This window comes from Morus notabilis, unplaced genomic scaffold, assembly GCF_000414095.1.
Source record: "Morus notabilis unplaced genomic scaffold, ASM41409v2 Scaffold759, whole genome shotgun sequence".
Classification (NCBI taxonomy): domain Eukaryota; kingdom Viridiplantae; phylum Streptophyta; class Magnoliopsida; order Rosales; family Moraceae; genus Morus; species Morus notabilis.
The window spans coordinates 326,730-344,765 of NW_010366029.1; the positions used below are offsets into that span (position 1 = coordinate 326,730).

The 18,036-nt window shown below is 34.9% G+C and overlaps 4 protein-coding genes and 1 long non-coding RNA gene across 6 annotated transcripts; 1 reads left to right on the forward strand and 4 right to left on the reverse strand.

The window, feature by feature from the left end:
- Positions 1–1,774: 1,774 nt before the first annotated feature.
- Positions 1,775–3,410, reverse strand: LOC21398843 (heat stress transcription factor B-2a). Its single transcript, XM_010109118.2, has 2 exons — positions 2,984–3,410; positions 1,775–2,901 (listed from the first exon to the last, which is right to left on the reverse strand). Exons 1-2 carry the CDS (start codon positions 3,221–3,223, stop codon positions 2,203–2,205), a joined length of 939 nt encoding a protein of 312 aa, XP_010107420.1. The 5' UTR covers positions 3,224–3,410; the 3' UTR covers positions 1,775–2,202.
- Positions 3,411–5,528: 2,118 nt separating this feature from the next.
- Positions 5,529–7,284, reverse strand: LOC21398844. Its single transcript, XM_010109119.2, has one exon. It carries the CDS (start codon positions 7,113–7,115, stop codon positions 5,739–5,741), a length of 1,377 nt encoding a protein of 458 aa, XP_010107421.1. The 5' UTR covers positions 7,116–7,284; the 3' UTR covers positions 5,529–5,738.
- A 685-nt stretch (positions 7,285–7,969) lies between these two features.
- On the forward strand, positions 7,970–9,769 carry LOC21412395. Of its 2 annotated transcripts, none has more exons than XR_002903205.1 (3): positions 7,970–8,223; positions 8,580–8,658; positions 9,199–9,769. It is a non-coding gene; the product is annotated as an uncharacterized LOC21412395 (long non-coding RNA). The 2 variants fall into 2 exon arrangements; XR_002903206.1 differs by having other exon boundaries at positions 9,463–9,767.
- Positions 9,770–11,408: 1,639 nt separating this feature from the next.
- Positions 11,409–13,454, reverse strand: LOC21398845. The gene is made up of 3 exons (XM_010109120.2): positions 13,021–13,454; positions 12,327–12,421; positions 11,409–11,625 (listed from the first exon to the last, which is right to left on the reverse strand). Exons 1-3 carry the CDS (start codon positions 13,349–13,351, stop codon positions 11,530–11,532), a joined length of 522 nt encoding a protein of 173 aa, XP_010107422.2. The 5' UTR covers positions 13,352–13,454; the 3' UTR covers positions 11,409–11,529.
- Positions 13,455–16,681: 3,227 nt separating this feature from the next.
- LOC21398847 (3-hexulose-6-phosphate isomerase) lies at positions 16,682–17,418 on the reverse strand. The gene has a single exon (XM_010109122.2). It carries the CDS (start codon positions 17,396–17,398, stop codon positions 16,784–16,786), a length of 615 nt encoding a protein of 204 aa, XP_010107424.1. The 5' UTR covers positions 17,399–17,418; the 3' UTR covers positions 16,682–16,783.
- Positions 17,419–18,036: the final 618 nt, after the last annotated feature.

Below are 18,036 nucleotides of genomic sequence, written 5' to 3' on the forward strand. Positions count from 1 at the left end.
CAAAGTGATGAATGACATACATACATATATATATATATATATATATATATAGACTCACAGAAATGAAGTACATACATACAGACAGCTGTAATGTACATGGTATGTTTTCGGTGCAAGGTTTATGAGGAAATCTTTACGGCAGAACATATTATTTTGTTCTACTAGTGGAATCGGTTAAATTCAGTTAAATCTATACAAATTCACATTAAAAATTTACAACAAAATTGCTCATACTATAAATCAACAATATATTTGTTAAATCTATACAAATTCGCATTAAAAATTTACAACGAAATTGCTCATACTATAAATCAACAATAAAAATATAGTTGCCGATGTTCTCATCGACAGAGCAAAATAATATGTTCTGTCATAAAGATTCTCAATTTATAATAATAATGATAAAAGCATCTAGAGTGTAGATAATAATAATAATAATAATAATAATCACGCCAAAACAAATTTGGCAGAAATTTTGATTGGGACTCGTCGACTCGATATAAGGAAGTGACGTAAAACATAGACTTTTAAATTTTAAATATTATCTATCCAACGCTCTTCGAAATTCCATCTTGTTATATAGATTAAGACCTAAAACTCCAGTCGCAATATTTGGTGTGACCCCAATCCAACTCTAATTCCAAATGGGGGATATTCTTGCTCAAATTCCAAAAGTGAGTTTCATTTTTGGTTTATTGCGGCTCAACAGTTGGACCATTGATTTGGACTTTGAACAGGATTTTATATGCGAATTTGTTGCCCTTTTACATCCCAACGTGAATACGTGATACGGTAATGCTTGAGATAATGATCCAAATCATCTCTAGTCAACAGCGGCAGCTCTCTCTTGCGCATGTTTGCTTGAAATTAGAAGTGTTCTTTAATTATATAGTTTCTAAAGCCCAACACGTTTTTTATTTTATTTTTATTTTTTATAATTGAAAGCCAAACACGTTAATAGATAACATTCAACTACCCACTTCTTTACAACATATAGATATCAAATATGATTCAACATTTACAGGACAAACTCCAATTCGTCTATCTAACTGACGAATTAAAAAAAAAAAAAAATCCAACTTTTTCCCCCACAAGTGATGGTGTTAGTGATGATCAAACATCAGGTCAATGAGGATCTTAAATATCTAGCACTTTTTATTATTAGATTGAGCTTTAGAGGAAGAAGAAACTGAAACGTTTCAATCTCACGTCCCAAAGTGGAGCCATATTTTGACTTTTGAGAACGTGGCACAGACTAGGATCGCCAACATCGAACGCTCACATAATGCCAAGTCGCAATCTTGCATGCATTATCTTTAACATAACCTCAGGAAAGTCCATTAAGCCTGCTTTTATCTCTCAATTCACATGCTTTCTTTTCTTAAGCCTGCCCCCGATTAAGTACATGTATAATAATAATTTTATCAAATCATTTTTAATTTATTTAAATTTTAAAAATTCTTACTTTATTTTTTAAATTGTTCCTATTTAACTCTTTCTATTAAAATTTCTGTAAAAAAATAATTAAAAAAAAGTAATGCACACACTCTTTCTGTTAAATATTTACCACACGTAACTTGTTTTTCTCAATCTGATTTTAACAAATTCTTACGAAAGAACTTAAATAAAATTAGTCTATAATTTTAAAAATAAAATGATAGTTTATAAAGTTTAAATAAAAAATAAATTCAAAATGACTTTAAAATTGAGATACATCAATACTACTCTTATAATATACTTTTAAGAAAAACAAACAAGGAAAAAAAAAAGTGTATTAACAAAAGTAACCACTAAACTTCTAAAGGGACCAACTTGGTTGTAACAAATATACAATAGCTCCCTACACTTGCGCTGGGGGGCCTGGGGCCATCAGTTTCTTCAGCCCAACACGGTTTTCAATACTATTATAATTCCACCACAAACTTTTGTTGAAATTACACAATTGGTTGAAAGAAAAAGAGAGGAAAAAGAAAATAATGTTTTTTTTTTCCTAATATAAAAGGGCAAAAAGGGTAGGCGACCGAGAAACTCTTGAAAATCAGAAGTCCTAAAAGGTTAATGACGCACGTGACCAAATCGGCGCACGTGCCTCTCCTTGTACGGACCCGGAATACAATGGCTACAGCTACACCGCCCTGCCATCTAGACTATGCTTGATCTTTTTCTTTTTTCTTTTTTTTGGGGGGGGACCGACCACTGTTATCAATTACAGACCCTCTGATTAAGTCTGTGGGGCTGCTTTAACCACGGCTTTTCCTGATGAACAACATCTAACGGCTCTGATTTCACGTCCACTCCAGCTGGCTGCCGAAGAAGCAGATCCGTCTGGTCCTCAGCCGGCTCGATGTCGTTGCCGCCTTCCCTGGCCCGCTTAGCTCCGATGGTGACTCCGAACAGCTTCGGACTCGTTTTCTCCTCCGCCGTGGCGTCCTCGCCTTCGCCGCTAAACCGCTTCGCAGGCATCAAATCCAGCGGTTCAACCTCCCGAAAACCGCTCTCCCTCGCCTGAAAAACGCTCTCCGATTGGAGGCAGGCGTAATTTGACACCATACTGAAGATATTGCTGCAGATAGACTTCATCTCCGCTAACTCCTTAGAGAGCTGGAGGTTCTCCTTCCTCAGCCTCTCGTTCTCGTCCACGAGCTCCGCCGGACCTCTTGTCGGCGACGAATTCGAAGAGATAACTTGCTCTTCACCTGAATTCGACGGAGAGATTATAGGCATAGCCGTGGGAATCGCCGCCACCGTCACGGCTACCGTAGTCGTCGTCGCCGCCGCCGACGGCGTCGCCCCCGGTGTCGCGATTTTCCTGCGTTGAATTTCGCACAGAAGCCGTTTCTCGCTTCTGCGAAAGTACTCGTTCGAGAATTCCCACCGATCGGGTACAACCTTCCGAAATCCCTAAAAATCCAAAAAAGGAAACAAATTTAGAAATCTAACCTCCACAAAATCGAAATAAATGGAAAAAAAGCTATAGGCTTACATAGGTATTAAGCTGTCTAACGAAGCTGGAGAAATTATTGTGCTTGAAATATTTAGGAAGCAAATCTCTGGCGAAAACGGTGGGGTTCCAGACGATGAAGGTAGATCCGTCGTCGTTCCAGGAGATCACGTCGTCGATGGCTTGATCGTCGACGAGCTGATAAGTTTTCGTCAAAAACGGCGTCGGTAAAGACCTCTGGGACTCGCCGGAAGCGGAATCTCCGGCTGGCTCCGTCGCCATGATTGAAGCCTGAAGCAATAACGGCAATGGGAAAAACGCACGCGAGACGTCAAGATCGAAGAGAAGGTGGAGGCGTTGGTTATGGCAGTTCTAGAAGTTTCGTGGTGGAACTTACAGGAAGTAGAGAGAGAGAGAGAGAGAGAGAGAAGAAATGAAGGAAAACGGTGGAAAAGAAAGGAAGGGGGTAAAAAAGAAGGAACCACCAGGCGAAACTACTAGTTACGTCTTTCCTCGAGAAACTTCCAAGATTTTCTCCGTCTCTTTCTACACGTGTCAATTACACAACGGATAAAATTATCTATTTTGGTATTTGTTTCAACCGATCTGTTTTCCTACGATTAGCAAAAAAAAAAAAAAAAAAAAAAAAAACTATCTGTTTTCCTTTCCTTTTCTGCTGGGAATTTATATTCTCTCTTTTGTTGAAAATGCCGACTTTACTCCAAATGCATTTCTATTATATTCTGTAGTTAACAAAAACAATACCGTATAATGAAAAAAAAAACTACTTGGATCAAAGCCAAATAATGAATTATTAGAGCATATAATTTCTAAGCAATCTTTTTAAACAAGTGTGTATTATGTATTATGAGTTCTCTCGTTTTTATCTTTGCTTTCCTACTTAGGCCAACTATTTGCTAATACTTTTTCTTAGATTTTTTGTCATTATAATCTCATTATAGTTCATTATCCTTCTTTTCCCCTATTTCGGGTTGGTGATGGTCGCTATGTGTCATAAATGCATAATACACAAGGAAAGAGTTCTAAAAGTCATGAATTTCCTGCCCCTCTAGTGTTATTCTATTAAGATGTTGTCCATGTAAAAAATGTGATATAAGGAGATTTAATTATTAGTATTCATTTTAATAATTTTTATTGTCGTTTGTTTATCTTATATTTTAATAGTTATTTATTATCGTTATGATGAGTGGACTATAAATAGTAACTTAACAATTGTATTAAAAAAGTTTGAATATTTAAGCATTGAATGCTAGATTTGTGTTTTCTCTCTAAATTAGGGAGTTTTCCTTTGCGAGACTTCTTTTAGATAGACTAGAATTGCACGTCCCGTTTTCCCGTTTATATTAGGCTGATAAAATCTCTTTTTATCATTTTCGTTCTAAAAGAAATCAAGGCAGGTTATGATTTGATAACTACATCAAATCGTCTCAACTCAGGCCAATCAAATGGTCTACTCCCTGATTGAACGTTACTATAGGCCACAATGAGAAGCGGGAATCACAAAATTCTATTCCCAAAAAACAATAATCTCCGTGTAGTTTGATAATTTGAACAGAAATTTAAATTTCTTTTAAAGAAAATACTATAACAAAAAAGGTTTGAATTGTGATTTGAACTTATGAATTAAATGGTATCAAATTGTACTTGAATCAAAGTTTCAAGAAGGCGTCACAAGCAGTGAAAAGCGTGAGCAAACTAGCAAAGTTACACTACTCGGTACATGACAAATTGCTTATCCCTAATATGAGGTATGAAGGAACTCTTGCAAGGATTTTTGTCTGCGATCAATCACGTTCATTTGTGTTTTCGAGATTTTTTTTTTTTTTAATTCAAAATCTTCCTAATTTGTTTGATGGAACTCTGTCATCCAGAGATTCCCTTCCCTCCTTTGGTCCCCCCACGTTTAGATCCAAACAAAATTGCCTCGTTGACGACGCATGCCATTTGCCACCAAGAGATTTTGCCAACGTTTTTCATGCCTTTCGACTCTTTGCTGAGTCGTTTACATAGAATATACATACATATTTACTGTCGATTTTTCTTTTTCTTTTTTTTTTAAATTATCTACTGTTGATTGCATACGAGAGGGAAATTAGAACAGCATCCACTACAAGGACGGATCAAATGTACGCACAGAGCTACTCAAAGCTCGTCTTTATTCCTTTCAAAAAGTTTCACGTTCTGCGGATTTTTCCCGAGAAAAATAGTGAAGACCATGTAAATTCCTTTAAAAGTAAAACAGAAGATAAGAAGATGAACAAGGCTTGAACCAACTGCTCAACAAGAACAAGAACCAACTGCTCAACAACTTACGATATACTGATTTAAGGCTTTAGTTGTGACCGTCTCATACTATAATGATCGCTATTTTATTCACAAAAAACTTAATGGAAAATCTTACATGATAAATACGATTCTACTTTTTTAACTTATTTTTCAACTCCGAATGAGACCACTTTCTTTGTTTATCTAATGCGGATGAGTTGACAATAACAAGTGTTGCATGAGGTATTTGAAAACAATAAATATTAGCAGAAATGTATCAATGCAAAAGAATCAGAAGATAGTGTTCAATGTGCCAATTTAACAACATTTATGTGTTTCAAAGTAAATTAATGTACTGAATTAGTATGATTTATGACATAATGCCTTTTTTTTTTTTCTAAACAATGGAAAGAAACACAAATTTTCCTTAAATAGGAGAACACTCTTTAACTTGTAATCAATCAAAATCAACCTAATCAATAAATTTGAAGCTCTAGATGAGAAGAATTCATCAAGAAACACACAAATTTCCACGACGAAACAACGAGATAGTTGCGGAAGTATAAACAGCTGAGACAAAGACAACCCACCAAGCCATAAATAGAGCCAATTCTCTCACGAAGTCAGAGCAAGGAAGTAGACTGCAAACAAATTGGTAATCAACTTCGAAATGGCTAATGTCGACTTGAGATAATCCAAGAAAGAGAAGTAACAACAGTGGAGGCATAAGAAACTGCAGAACAACTAGACATAAGAAATGGTTGTGCAGAAAAACCTTAGCCCTACTAAAATCCAAATCAGGTTCCTTGCTAGCGTGCAGCCTTTGATACCAAGATAGAAGCGCCTCATTCAAGTACATTTGCAAATTGGGGCGCAAAGCAACAAGTTGCGAAACACCCGAAATGAATAAGCACCAAATCCTTATTCTTGCAAAATCCGACCGCAAAAATCCTACATTTCCTAGCAACCTTTCTGCGTTTCCAATTTCATTAACCAAATGTGATCCTTTACCATCATCTATACTCTTGTTAACAAGCATTTCGGATAAAGGCTTAATCCATAACAACGCAGTTAATGTGATCACCAAATAATTTGCATACAAGATTACTCTAGCAAATGATCCACAAGTAATCATTGACAAATTAGACCTAAGCTGATCAGTCCCGAGCCAAAACGACCTGGCGATCTTCGTCGCAGGAACGAACAAAAGACCCGCTAAGCAGCCCATTAAAACAGCAATGAAAAATCTCCCAAACCCATCAATTGAGCCAAAATCGAAATCCAAAACCGAAGATGTAATGTTATAACAAGTCAAACTCCCTAAAATCACCCCAAAAACCCCAAAGAGAACACCCAATTGCTTCTCCGAACGCCTCGAAGCAGATTTCTCAAACGAGAGTTTACCCAACACCATTAATATCTTAAAAACAGCCACAAATCCGAACAGAACCGGGACGAAAATCCCACCCATGAAAAACCCAGATTTTTCCGATGCATCGTTTTTCAAGAATATATGAAGCGATAGAGAAGAAATAGCCACAAACGAAATTGTAAAAGCGTTACGATACTCATCGAAATAGAGCCTTGATCGAAGATGCGCCTCGTCGAGCTTTAGCCTGAAGATCTGAGCATTGCTTTCGTCGAACTCAAACTTGTCCTTCGATTTGGACCTCTTTCTGACCTCGGCGTGACCCGAATCGGAGCTGTCGGGCCTCCGAATGGCGGCGCGGACGCCATTGCCGAGATTTTCTGGGTGGATGTAGGTGTGGAGGCCGTGGAGGAAGAAGATGGGGATTTTGAGGAAGATTATGACTAGGGTTAGTGAGATTGAGAGTGAGAGTTGGAGCAACAGATTGGTGTAGGTTTGGAAGAACTGGAAGTGAGTCATGGTATTGTTGTTTAGTGTTAGAGACGCAATTAGGAACAATTCATTCACCAAAGAGGACAAGGTTTTGAGATCTCAAATCTAAATGTTGTTGTTTTGGACCTTTTGGGCACTTTGGTTTTCTCAGCACAATAGACCCCAAATGAATGGGACCCTTCGTTGGGCTTTTTTTTTTTTTTTTTTTGGAAAGGAAAGGTTGGTTTGTATTTTCTAGCAAACTAAACAAAGTTAAGGAGGCTTTTGACTTATCCTCCTTGCCTCTTGTGCTAACCCTACTTCTTGTTGATTCTTATTTCCCACCATGCGATTTTTTTATATTAGTCGCGTAACGAATTTTGCCAAAATCTACTTAGCATCACTTTTTATTTGAGGCAAGTACGGTAATATTCAATATTCATATAACTTTTTGGGCGGTACAAAATATAACGATCCTACAAATTATTGTATAATTATTTTCAAAAATTTCTTATCACATTCTACAAAATAGTATAATTATATTGTTTGATAACTTTGATTACTGTCCTGCCTAACGTCAGAAATAATATACTATTTATAGCCCAAACACAAAGTTTGCGGATACATATGCCACTGTTTCTAAGATGGGGACGACATTATTATTAGGGTTGATACTTAAAACCTGTAAATATATTTAGGTCAAAATCAGATTGAATCTGTAAAACACGATTAAATAACGTGTTATTTTTAAATTGACTTATCCAATTTATAATTAATCCGTTATAACTCATTTATTAAACGTGTCATATTTAAATAACCTGAATACACAATCCATTTGTTACCTAGATTAAAAATATTTCAACATTTCTATTTTCTGCCTCTCTTTCTGCCTACTAGGTTTTCTAACTTTTATTCTCTCTCATTTTTTCGATCCAGACTCTCCAGTCCATCATCGCTTCTCTCAGTCCAGACCCACCCACCTACCCTCACCCTCACCGACCGGCACCGCCGCTTTTTCTTCTTTCCTCTCCGCCCTATTCTCTCTGGACTCTCCAGTCTCTCCGTCAGATTCGGCCTTCGGGAACAGATTCTTCTCATTCTTCTTCAAATTCGGCCTTCGGGAACAAATTCTTTGCTTCGGCAACAAAGATTTCAGGTATTTCCCTTGTCCATTTTTTGTTTTTGTTTTGATGATTTGATCTATGTTTGTGGTTTTTATTTGTTATAAATTGCTCCTGAGGTAAGATTTCGAGAGCCGCCGTCCCTCTTTCAAACTTCAATCCTGGCTTCACTCTTCTCCTTGTGATTGTTGTTCTTTGGTTTGAATTTTCCTCTTTCCTTCTTATTTTCCTCTTTATTATACGTTTAGTTTCATTCTTAAACCGGAATTTTGATCCTACAGTCGCAGGTTGGCTCAATTGCAAATGTGCTGACGTTGCAAATGTCTCTTGTTTGTTCGATTTCTAGGTTTTAATACCTGTGGTTTCTTTTCTTGGTTTCTTGCACTTGCAGGTTTTCAGGTCGCTCTTGAATATCTCGGCGGAAGAGTTCGAAATGGCCTTGATCACATCCTTCTGTTAGTCTATTAAAGGTCAGTGTTTTCTCTTGTGTTCGTTGTTTTGTTTTTGTTTTGGTTGAAATCCATTGAAGCTTTTTCTAGAAAGATGATTTCTTTTGATAAATTGTGGACCTCTCAATCGTTGCTGATGCTGTTTTCGTTCTCATTGGAGCTCAATTACATCTTTGATTTAGATTTTTGGGATGATTGAAGTGCAAAAGCAAAGCTTATTATTCATTTTGTTCCCTTGTTTTCACAAATAAAAAGTTCAAATGTTTCTTTATTTTGTGCTTCATATCAAATGCGAAATTCTTCATTTTTGCGCAAGTGTTTTAATTCCTTTATTTGTGGAAACGTATGAAGTATCTACAAAATGGATTTTCTTTACTCTAATTTTTTTTACGCATTCCCATGCCTCATAAGATTCTATAGATTTCAATAATTCACATATGAGAGTTGTGCTAATATAGTTGATAAATTCTTGTGGAAACCATGAAATTGGAACTTGTTAATGCTCACGCTGCTATAATTTTGATTGGTTGTTAATTGTTATAATATATGTTGATGACGCAGCCATTGCCCATAAATTTGCTTCTTTTTTCTTCGGGCTATTTCTTCTGTTACACGAATGGCACCTACACACAATACTTGGATTACAGTTTTACGCCGAAAGTTGAGAGCCTGGTGACATTGGATAATTTCACTCACTCATTGACGCTTTAAAAATTCTGTAGATATTGGGAGAGTAATCATAAATTTTGGGATTGTTTCACTTTTACCGTAAAAAATCTGTGTATTTATAAATTTCTAATGTGTCCACTTTCTACTCATGATTAGTTTCTAGAACAGAGGTTGAAATGTATAAAACACTTGATCCTCTGTTTCGTATGGTCATCTTGAAGGCACCTTGTGACATTCATTGGAGGGACTTTTTATTAAAAGATGAGGAACCTTTCTCATATGGATCAACTTTACCTGATGATGTGACTCCCCCTACTGCAGCAAATTAGTTAATTGTTTAATGATTCATCATGTATGTTTGTTTGCTAATTTGTGAGAAAGTTTTATGTGTTTGTTTTAATTTTGAACTTAGATTATTTAATGTCTCTTCAGCATGTTAAATAGGTGGAGAAACAAATCTTTAAGTACAAACAGGTTAAGAAATATGTTTTATCACACATTTTATAAACAGGTTCAGAAATAGGTTAACACAACCCATTTATCACCCATTTTATAAACAGATTCAGAAATATATTAACACGATCCATTTATCACTCATTTTATAAACGGGTTGGTAGGTAATCAACAGGTTGACACAACACGTTTACAACCTGTTTAATAAACAGGTTAGTTGTGTCGTGTCCACCCGTCAATATACAGGTCGTGTTTGAGTTTTGTATTTCGACATGAATAATAAACGGGTTGTGTTCGTGTCAGTCTTAACCATATCAACTGAGGAGGTTAATACGAACACGATCCGCTAATACAAATTATCACTCCTAATTATAACGAGTAATTAACCGATTGAATGTATTTTGGGAATATCATATTTGTTTAGAAATTGGCAGCAATTCAATACTAGCTAGTCCTCTCCGTTATATTGACACTTATGGTTGATACTCGCAGGTAGTATATTCTAAGTGTTTGTTTAGAAAGTGTGTTCAAAGGAGTGATTTGAATTAGAGTTTAAATTTTGTGAGGAAAAACGTTATAATAAAACTTGTTAAATTTTAATTTTTTATGAGAAGAAATATTATTTAAACGAAGACCACTTATAAAACAAACGGCGTCAGTAGCACGTAATTGCGTCTGATAAATTAATAATAATTCGTTTGTGATAATGTCTAGTCAAAAGTGTTAGCGAGCAAACTGTCAATTGACTCAATATATATTAGATTAGATTCGTAAACAGATACTCATAATATTGCCCAAGTCTATTCATATATCATCCACCAATTGGACAAACATATCAAAGCATCCGTGAAGTTTCACGACTTACGTCTTCTTTAAAGATATATATGTTTGGGAACTCTGACAAATAACCAAATTAATGAAACTTGGCCATTTCATAATCACAACAAATATAACAGGCCGATTAAAAGCAGTTGAGACGTCTAAATTACTTTAAATTATCCCATTAACATGTCATTTTCCCAACAACATTATCAAAAAACCACAAAAATCTCAATCTCGACCGGAGCTAAAGCAATCAATTAGACTGTGATACATACATACATACATACATACATAAAGAGAGATAAGACTGCCCAACTGATAACGATTGAACACCAGCTATTTTTATTCTTAAAATGTCTTTTATCTTCTTAATCCAATTCGCAAAAAGTATCCTCATCAACATAACAAGACTTAAAAAGAAAATTAATTAAACTCGCAAGCTATAGCACTTCTGTAATAAAAATCTAACGCAAGCCTCCAGGATTACAAAAATATCATGTACAATATCAACATCCACTTTTTAAAAAGCCGAAGAAAAGCAATTAAAAGCCCATCAAATATAGCCTAACTCATGATCACCACCTAACTGAATAATTGCAATTATAAATCATCAAAAACACAAGCTTAGCTAGCTTTCTGGCGACTGCCATGAACCATCATCAATACCCATAAACCACCAATATTTGTACTGTATTATTACAAACACCGATTAGCTAATTAAATGAGATTATTACATTAAATAAGAACCAAAAGAAAGAGATTATGTTGGTAGAGTAATATATATATATATATATTTTTTTTTTTTTTTTATCAGCATGACACAGCTCTAAATCATTTGATGATTTTGTCAAGTTTGTTGAATTATATTTTTTTTATACCCTACCACAATATCCTCAAAAATAATAAAAATGAAAGAAAGGAAAAGATGAAAACCTAGAACAAAGAATATTAATTTAAAGTATTGAGAGGTGCCGAAGGTACATTATCCTGCTGGTCTTTCTCATCCTTATCGCCAACGGTTCTGATTTCTAACTGTGGGACCACCTGTGGGGACAGTCAAATATTCATCCAGAAAGAAAAAATAACGAAAAAAGAAAGAAAAAGATCAGCCAATATATGCTATTTTTTTTTTAATTGGCGCCTGAGTGATGACTGATGAGGGATCGGCCCACATATTGTTAGTTTACCAATCTATACTAAAAATATTAAAATAAGAGGTCTTAAATTTAAACTCCTGTAATTATACTTTTTATTTCCATTTAAAAATTATCATGTATTAAGTTTTTAATATATTTTAGACTTAAATATTCACGTGTTAGACTTTCTAATTAATTTATCCATACGATTACGTATTGTCTAACCCACACGTAAGGAGGAGCGTTAAAGTATAAAACTATTGTTGACCCACCTCGTAAAAACTTAAACTTTGAGGATGGATCGGTAAACTAACATGTAAAAAGATCAAAAGATAAAAACAAAAATCAAACTGTATAAAAAGCAGGTGGTAGTCGATCAATCAAAGAGAATGGAGTTGATTTGAAGTTAACTACTAGTTTCCAACCGCTTGATCATGATCCTATGGTACTGGTATAACTGCAAGATTATAGGTAATTTATGTACATTATCCAAATATGTGTCCTCCACCTCACCACAAACTGTATATTGTAATTTACTTTATAAGCGTGATTTATCATATATAATGTATAGCTATATGCAGTAGAATATGTTCTTGATGTGATACCAACCTGATCTCGTGATGAATTCAACGGCTGAGATGATCTTATTCTCCTGGATCTCTTTTCAGCTATGCTCTCCATTCTGCCTCTTGGACCCATACAATCTAGTTCAAGGAAACCCAAAGTATTATTTTTCAACAGTAAAAATTTTAGAAAGTATGATATGGAAAAGAAAAAGGGAAAAAGTTTGTTTTTTTTTTTTTCTTAAAAAAAATCCAATATAGGTGGAATAAGTAGTAAGTTACGTCAGACAGTTGGGCAAAAAATATCTCGACGCATATGGGAGTTTTACGTATTCTTTTAATGACATTCATTGGATGCCGTTTGGTTGGCGAGTCAAAAATGCTTTTTTCATACTTCAACATATACTTAAGGAGTTCTTTATGACAGTCCATTATATATATAATTAATTGAGATATTAACATGTCTTTTAGAAAAATAATTAACTAGCACCTAAAGTAGATCTTTGATATTTATGAATCCCTTAATTATAATAATAAGGATCCATTCCATAAATTAAGCAAAAAAATAAATAATAAAAAATAAAGAGCAAGAATGCACCACCTGCTTAAATTTAGAGCGATGCCAATTCATAAACGATGATCAAATTAATAAACTTAAAATATACAATGAGAAACAAGAACTAATAATAAATACATGCATAAAACATAGATATAAACACATATATACATATATATTATACCAGAATTAGTGCCATGCTTAAATCTGGTTCGTTGATGAGGTTTCAAATCTAGGGTTGAGTCGGAGGTGTCAGGCAAATATCGGTCGAGACGAAGAGGAAGACGACCGTTATGATTTTCAAGCATGGTACGGACGAAGGAGGCCTCTATGGAGGTCAAGTACTGGAGGTGCTTTTCGTCGGTCCAACTCTCCGACGACGTCGTTTTGCCGTCCATTTTGGAGCTTACCGGCCACAAATATTGTCGCCGGTGAAACTTTTCGCCCGGTATTAGTGTCTGAAAGTTTGGAAGCAAGGATTTTGGGCGTTTCTCATGCTTTTTATAGAGGTTCATTACATGTATAAGGAGTTTTGTGTGTGAGGTTGTTGGAGTTGAGGGGGAGAGAGAGAGAGAGAGAGAGTGAGAGAGAGAGAGAATTTCGAGCAAACATACTCGCGGGTTTTAGACGACAAAGTATAAAAAGTCAAGTATTTGCACACAAATAATTCTTTTTTGACGGATATTTTCTTTTGAAAATTCTTTTTTGACGGATATTTTCTTTTGAAAACTCTTTAATTCGTGGATATTTTTCTCCTAAAACAAATTAATACGGCAATTTCTCTGTCGTTTTCATGGCCACGTGATGGTATTGTATCGTGTAGCTTATTAATATTATTTATTAATTTTTATGATAGTGGAGAATTGGAATAGTTGATTTAGAATATTTTTTGTTTAGCCAACTACTAAACACGGTGGTTAGCATTATTTAGCCGTTTATGTGATTCTTGAAAAACAAAAATGTCATTTTTATGTGATTTTAGGAGCTTTAAAAGTTATATAAACAATAACACACACACATATATATATATATATATACACACACATATATGTTATCGTTAGAAAGAAAGGTGTTGTGTGTGTGTATTTATTGAGGGAAAAAAGGCAGTTACATTGAACAACAAAAGAAAAAAGACAAAAAACATGGAAAATTAATCCGGAAAGAATGCCGCGAGTACCAAATATCACGTCAAGCGAGAGTGGGCATGGTATTCAAGGGGGACCCAATGGGTGAAAATATCTGGGAACTTTAAAAACCTTTTGATTTATGGGAAATTTCTTTCGAAAGAAAAAGATAGGTAATTGGAAGATATTTTTTTGTGAATGGAGTGAAGAATCCTTCTCTCAGATTCTCAAAAAACAAGGTACAGGAGAAGTAAACAAAAAAATATAAAAGGAGCTTTTATGATGGTGCGGGATGCTGACATATATCCAGAGTGTGGGGTTGTGATTTTCAATTTTTGTCGCAACATTATATGTTTGACCTTCTTTCTGCTTCAAATTTACGTTTTTTTTTTTCTTTTTTTTTTTTTTTTTTTGCCTTCACAAAGTTACAACTTTATCCTGGAATGAATATACATGTCAAAAATTATCCCTCTCTTTTGAACTCTAATAGAGTTTTTTTTCTGGCCTAAGGTGAGGATTAGATTTAGATTTGAAAATTGATAAAGATCTTATCCATTTTTCTTGCACAATCAAACTAGATTAAATTAAAGATTATTTTTTTATTAATGTAATCACGAAAATTAATTCTATTATTCTTCAAGAAATAAAATAATCTCTTACATGATGGTCAGAAGTTTCATTTTTTTTTAAAATATTTATATATCATCTTTCTATAAAATGTAAATAGGTTATTATAATTAAAAATAACTAAGGTCTGGTAATGCCTATATGTCGTGTTTGGTAATGCCTGAGATTCGTGGGGCATGGGGCTTGGGTTTCAAAATTTGAGCATCTGAAGAGCTATTGACTCTATTTTTAAAGTAATTATTGTCGCGTCTCGGGGTTTCTCTCTTTTCTCTATTGTGCTTTTTTTTTTGCCCCTTTCTTGGTTCCGGGGGCTATAAATCCTCGGTGCCTTCGAGTTGGCCATCAAATTTGTGGCCCTCTGAGTTGGTTCTTTTGGTCTAAGAGGGTATTCTTGATGGTGGCGTAGGTGGATGTGGTCATTAGGGATTGGGTTTCATTGCTCGCTATGGAGCAGGTGGGTGCCGATTTGTCTGTCAGCTCGGGGCTCGGGTGCCGCATTATCTTGGGCGGTGTTTGTGTTGCACTCATCCAATGATGTTTCGGATGCGGCCTTTCGGCTACTTTAGAGTAGTGCTCACTCATATCACCACATAGCTAGTGATGCCATTAGAGGCTTCTCCTTTATGGCATCTTTATTTATGAGTGAAGAATGGAAATTAAGAATCAAAATTAACCTCATATTTATTTATCTATTTCTATCTTAGAAAGGGAGTGGAGATGTGTGGATTTCACGCTAATTTAGAATTAAAGAATGAGATTGACACTCCTTTCATCTCCCTACCGGATTGACACTCTTAATTCTGATAGTAAATATGAATTACGATTTTACCCTTAATTTTATTGATAAATTTGTGAATAGAAAAGTAAAAAGTAAAAAAATTAAAAACGCCTTAATTTACTTTCACGCTTCTCGTATATCTTTGCTCACTTTCTATGATATTTTCTTCTCCTCAAAACACAGCATTGCATCCATAGCAACCAAGAGCATCCCTTTTCTCTTCAAGATGAGTTAATAATATAAATCACTCTGGTTCTTTTTTATTGAATTGCAAGTTTTTTTTTTTTTTTTTTTTTTTTTTTTTTTTTTTTTTTTTTGTGTTTATTTGTTGAATCTGTGATCAAACCATATTTTGTCCATTGATTGCACAACATCATTTCAAGGATTCATGGAGATCCAGACCATTACAATTTCTAATTACTAATTTAAAAAAATTAAGTGTGATTAAAAAAATCTAATTACTAATTAGTTATCATAATATTAAGATAGTTAGCATAATATACAATTTTTTTTTTTTGAAGTTCAAAACACAAAAATCTATTAAAATGATATGTAAGTAAATTTATAATAATTTATTCTGATTCTGGGTGTAAGTAAACGCATAAATGAGATTGGGTCTGATTCTGAGAACATAAGTAAACAGTTTATTCTAACTCTGATTCCTGTCCACTATGATTTATGTCAACTCTAATTACGGATAAATAAACATGTCATTAGTTTTATTTTGCTTCTATAAAGCCAATTTTTTTTTTTGGTTCCCTATTTGTGCGTTGTTATATGTTATTGCTTGCAGTGTTTGCATACTTGTTGTGTAAATAACAAAGGTAGTCTCCCTAATATTTGAGGTTGGTAGTGTATTTTGTCCACTAGTTTTATTCATGTGGTGTAGTTAGTGGCCTTTTATTATAAGTCTTTTAAGTGATGTTTAGTTTAAGATTTTGTTTGGTTTTGAATTAAGATTTTTAATTTTGTTATAATATTTTTTTTAATAAAAAATTAAAATTTTAAAAATTAAAATTATAAATCATAATTTTAAACTCATAAATCAAACGCTACTTTAATCTTGATCGATTGAAAAATATCCGTATAGAGGTATTATTAAAACAATTATTAAAACAATTATTTGTGTACTTGATATTTAATGTGCCTATTCAGTATCCTATTAACAGCACAAATTTCTTCCCCTCTAAGTGTTTTCATTTCAAATTATTGGTGGATCAAATCTTTAAGAAATATGAATAAAAATTAGGAAATATGAATAGTAACACTATTCATATTTCCTAATTTTTATTCATAAAAACCTCAAAAAAAAAAAAAAAAACAACTTTTCTCCGAATATTAAAAAAAAAAAACGAGAGAGAAATTAAAGAAGGAAAGACGACAAGTGGAGATCAGGAGTTCGCAGTAGAATCGGAAGCTCACTCCAGATTGGTATGGCGACTTCGAATGAGGTCGGGGCTCTGCCCCAATTCCTCACCCAACCGAAACACAGCCATCTCAAACAGCACAAACAAAGCTCCCTCGTAAGCACTCCCCATCGGAAGCACCGGCCGAGATTTTTCCTCCGCCGCCGCCTCTCCGCCGTCGTCCGCCATGGTCTGCGCCGGCACGTGACCGACCACGCTCGCGTGCCTCACGCAGGAACCCGTCTCCGGCTGCGCCGTCAGCAGCAGTACCCTCGCGCCGTGCGATATCGCGAGCGCGCACAGCGCATCGACGGTGGAGAATCCGCCTGGGCCGGCGGAGGCGATGAGGAGGTCCCGGCCCGTTATCGGAGGCGTGGTCATGTCCAAGACGAAGTGGGCCTGGGCTCCCAGGTGGCAGAGGCGCATGCACAGGGCCTTCAGCATTAGGCCCTCCCGGCCCACTCCGTAGAGGAAGACCCGGCCTTTTCTGGCCACTGCAGAGGAGATTTCCTCCACCAAGAGATCCAACACTGGCGGGTGTTGGGGGTCCGTGGGTTTGGAGAAGATATTGACTATTTGATTGCAGATTTGTGAGGCGAGAGAAGCCATTGATGATGGAGAAGCCATTTTTGCTGTGTGATGTGAAGTTGGGGAATGTGGAGTTTTGGGCATATAAGATAAGGGAGGGGTTAAACTGAAGAGTTTGAGGATAAAACAAAGGTTGGTTGTTCTTGTTTGGAATAGGGACCCCGGACCCACTCTCTCTTGTTTACAGCGGAGAATTTAGGTTAAAAATTAGGTTTATGATTCAAAATTATAATTTAGAATTATTTTTAATTTATATATATTTTTTATGAGAAAAAAATATTGTAATGAGTCATAAATTATAATTCGCACTATATTATATATTTTTATTATAAACGCAATATAAGTTCACATGAGAAAAAAAAAATACTGTAATAAAAAAATTTAAATTTAAATTTTTATTAAAAAAAAATATATTAAAAAATTTGAATTTTGATTGGAATAGTGAAACGACCTTGATGAGTATAATTCAAACGTAGGACAAAAAAGAAGGGCCGTGATACTACTCACTTGTATTTTTACTACGTCAAAGTTTAATTATTCACCCTTGACAAATTTATATTAAAATTAAAGAGATTTTTTAATAGATCTTGAAAAAATAAATTATTAAGGTCTCATTCATGTCACATCTAACTTTTCTGCTACAGTGAAAAGTTTTTAGAAAATGTCACATCTCAACT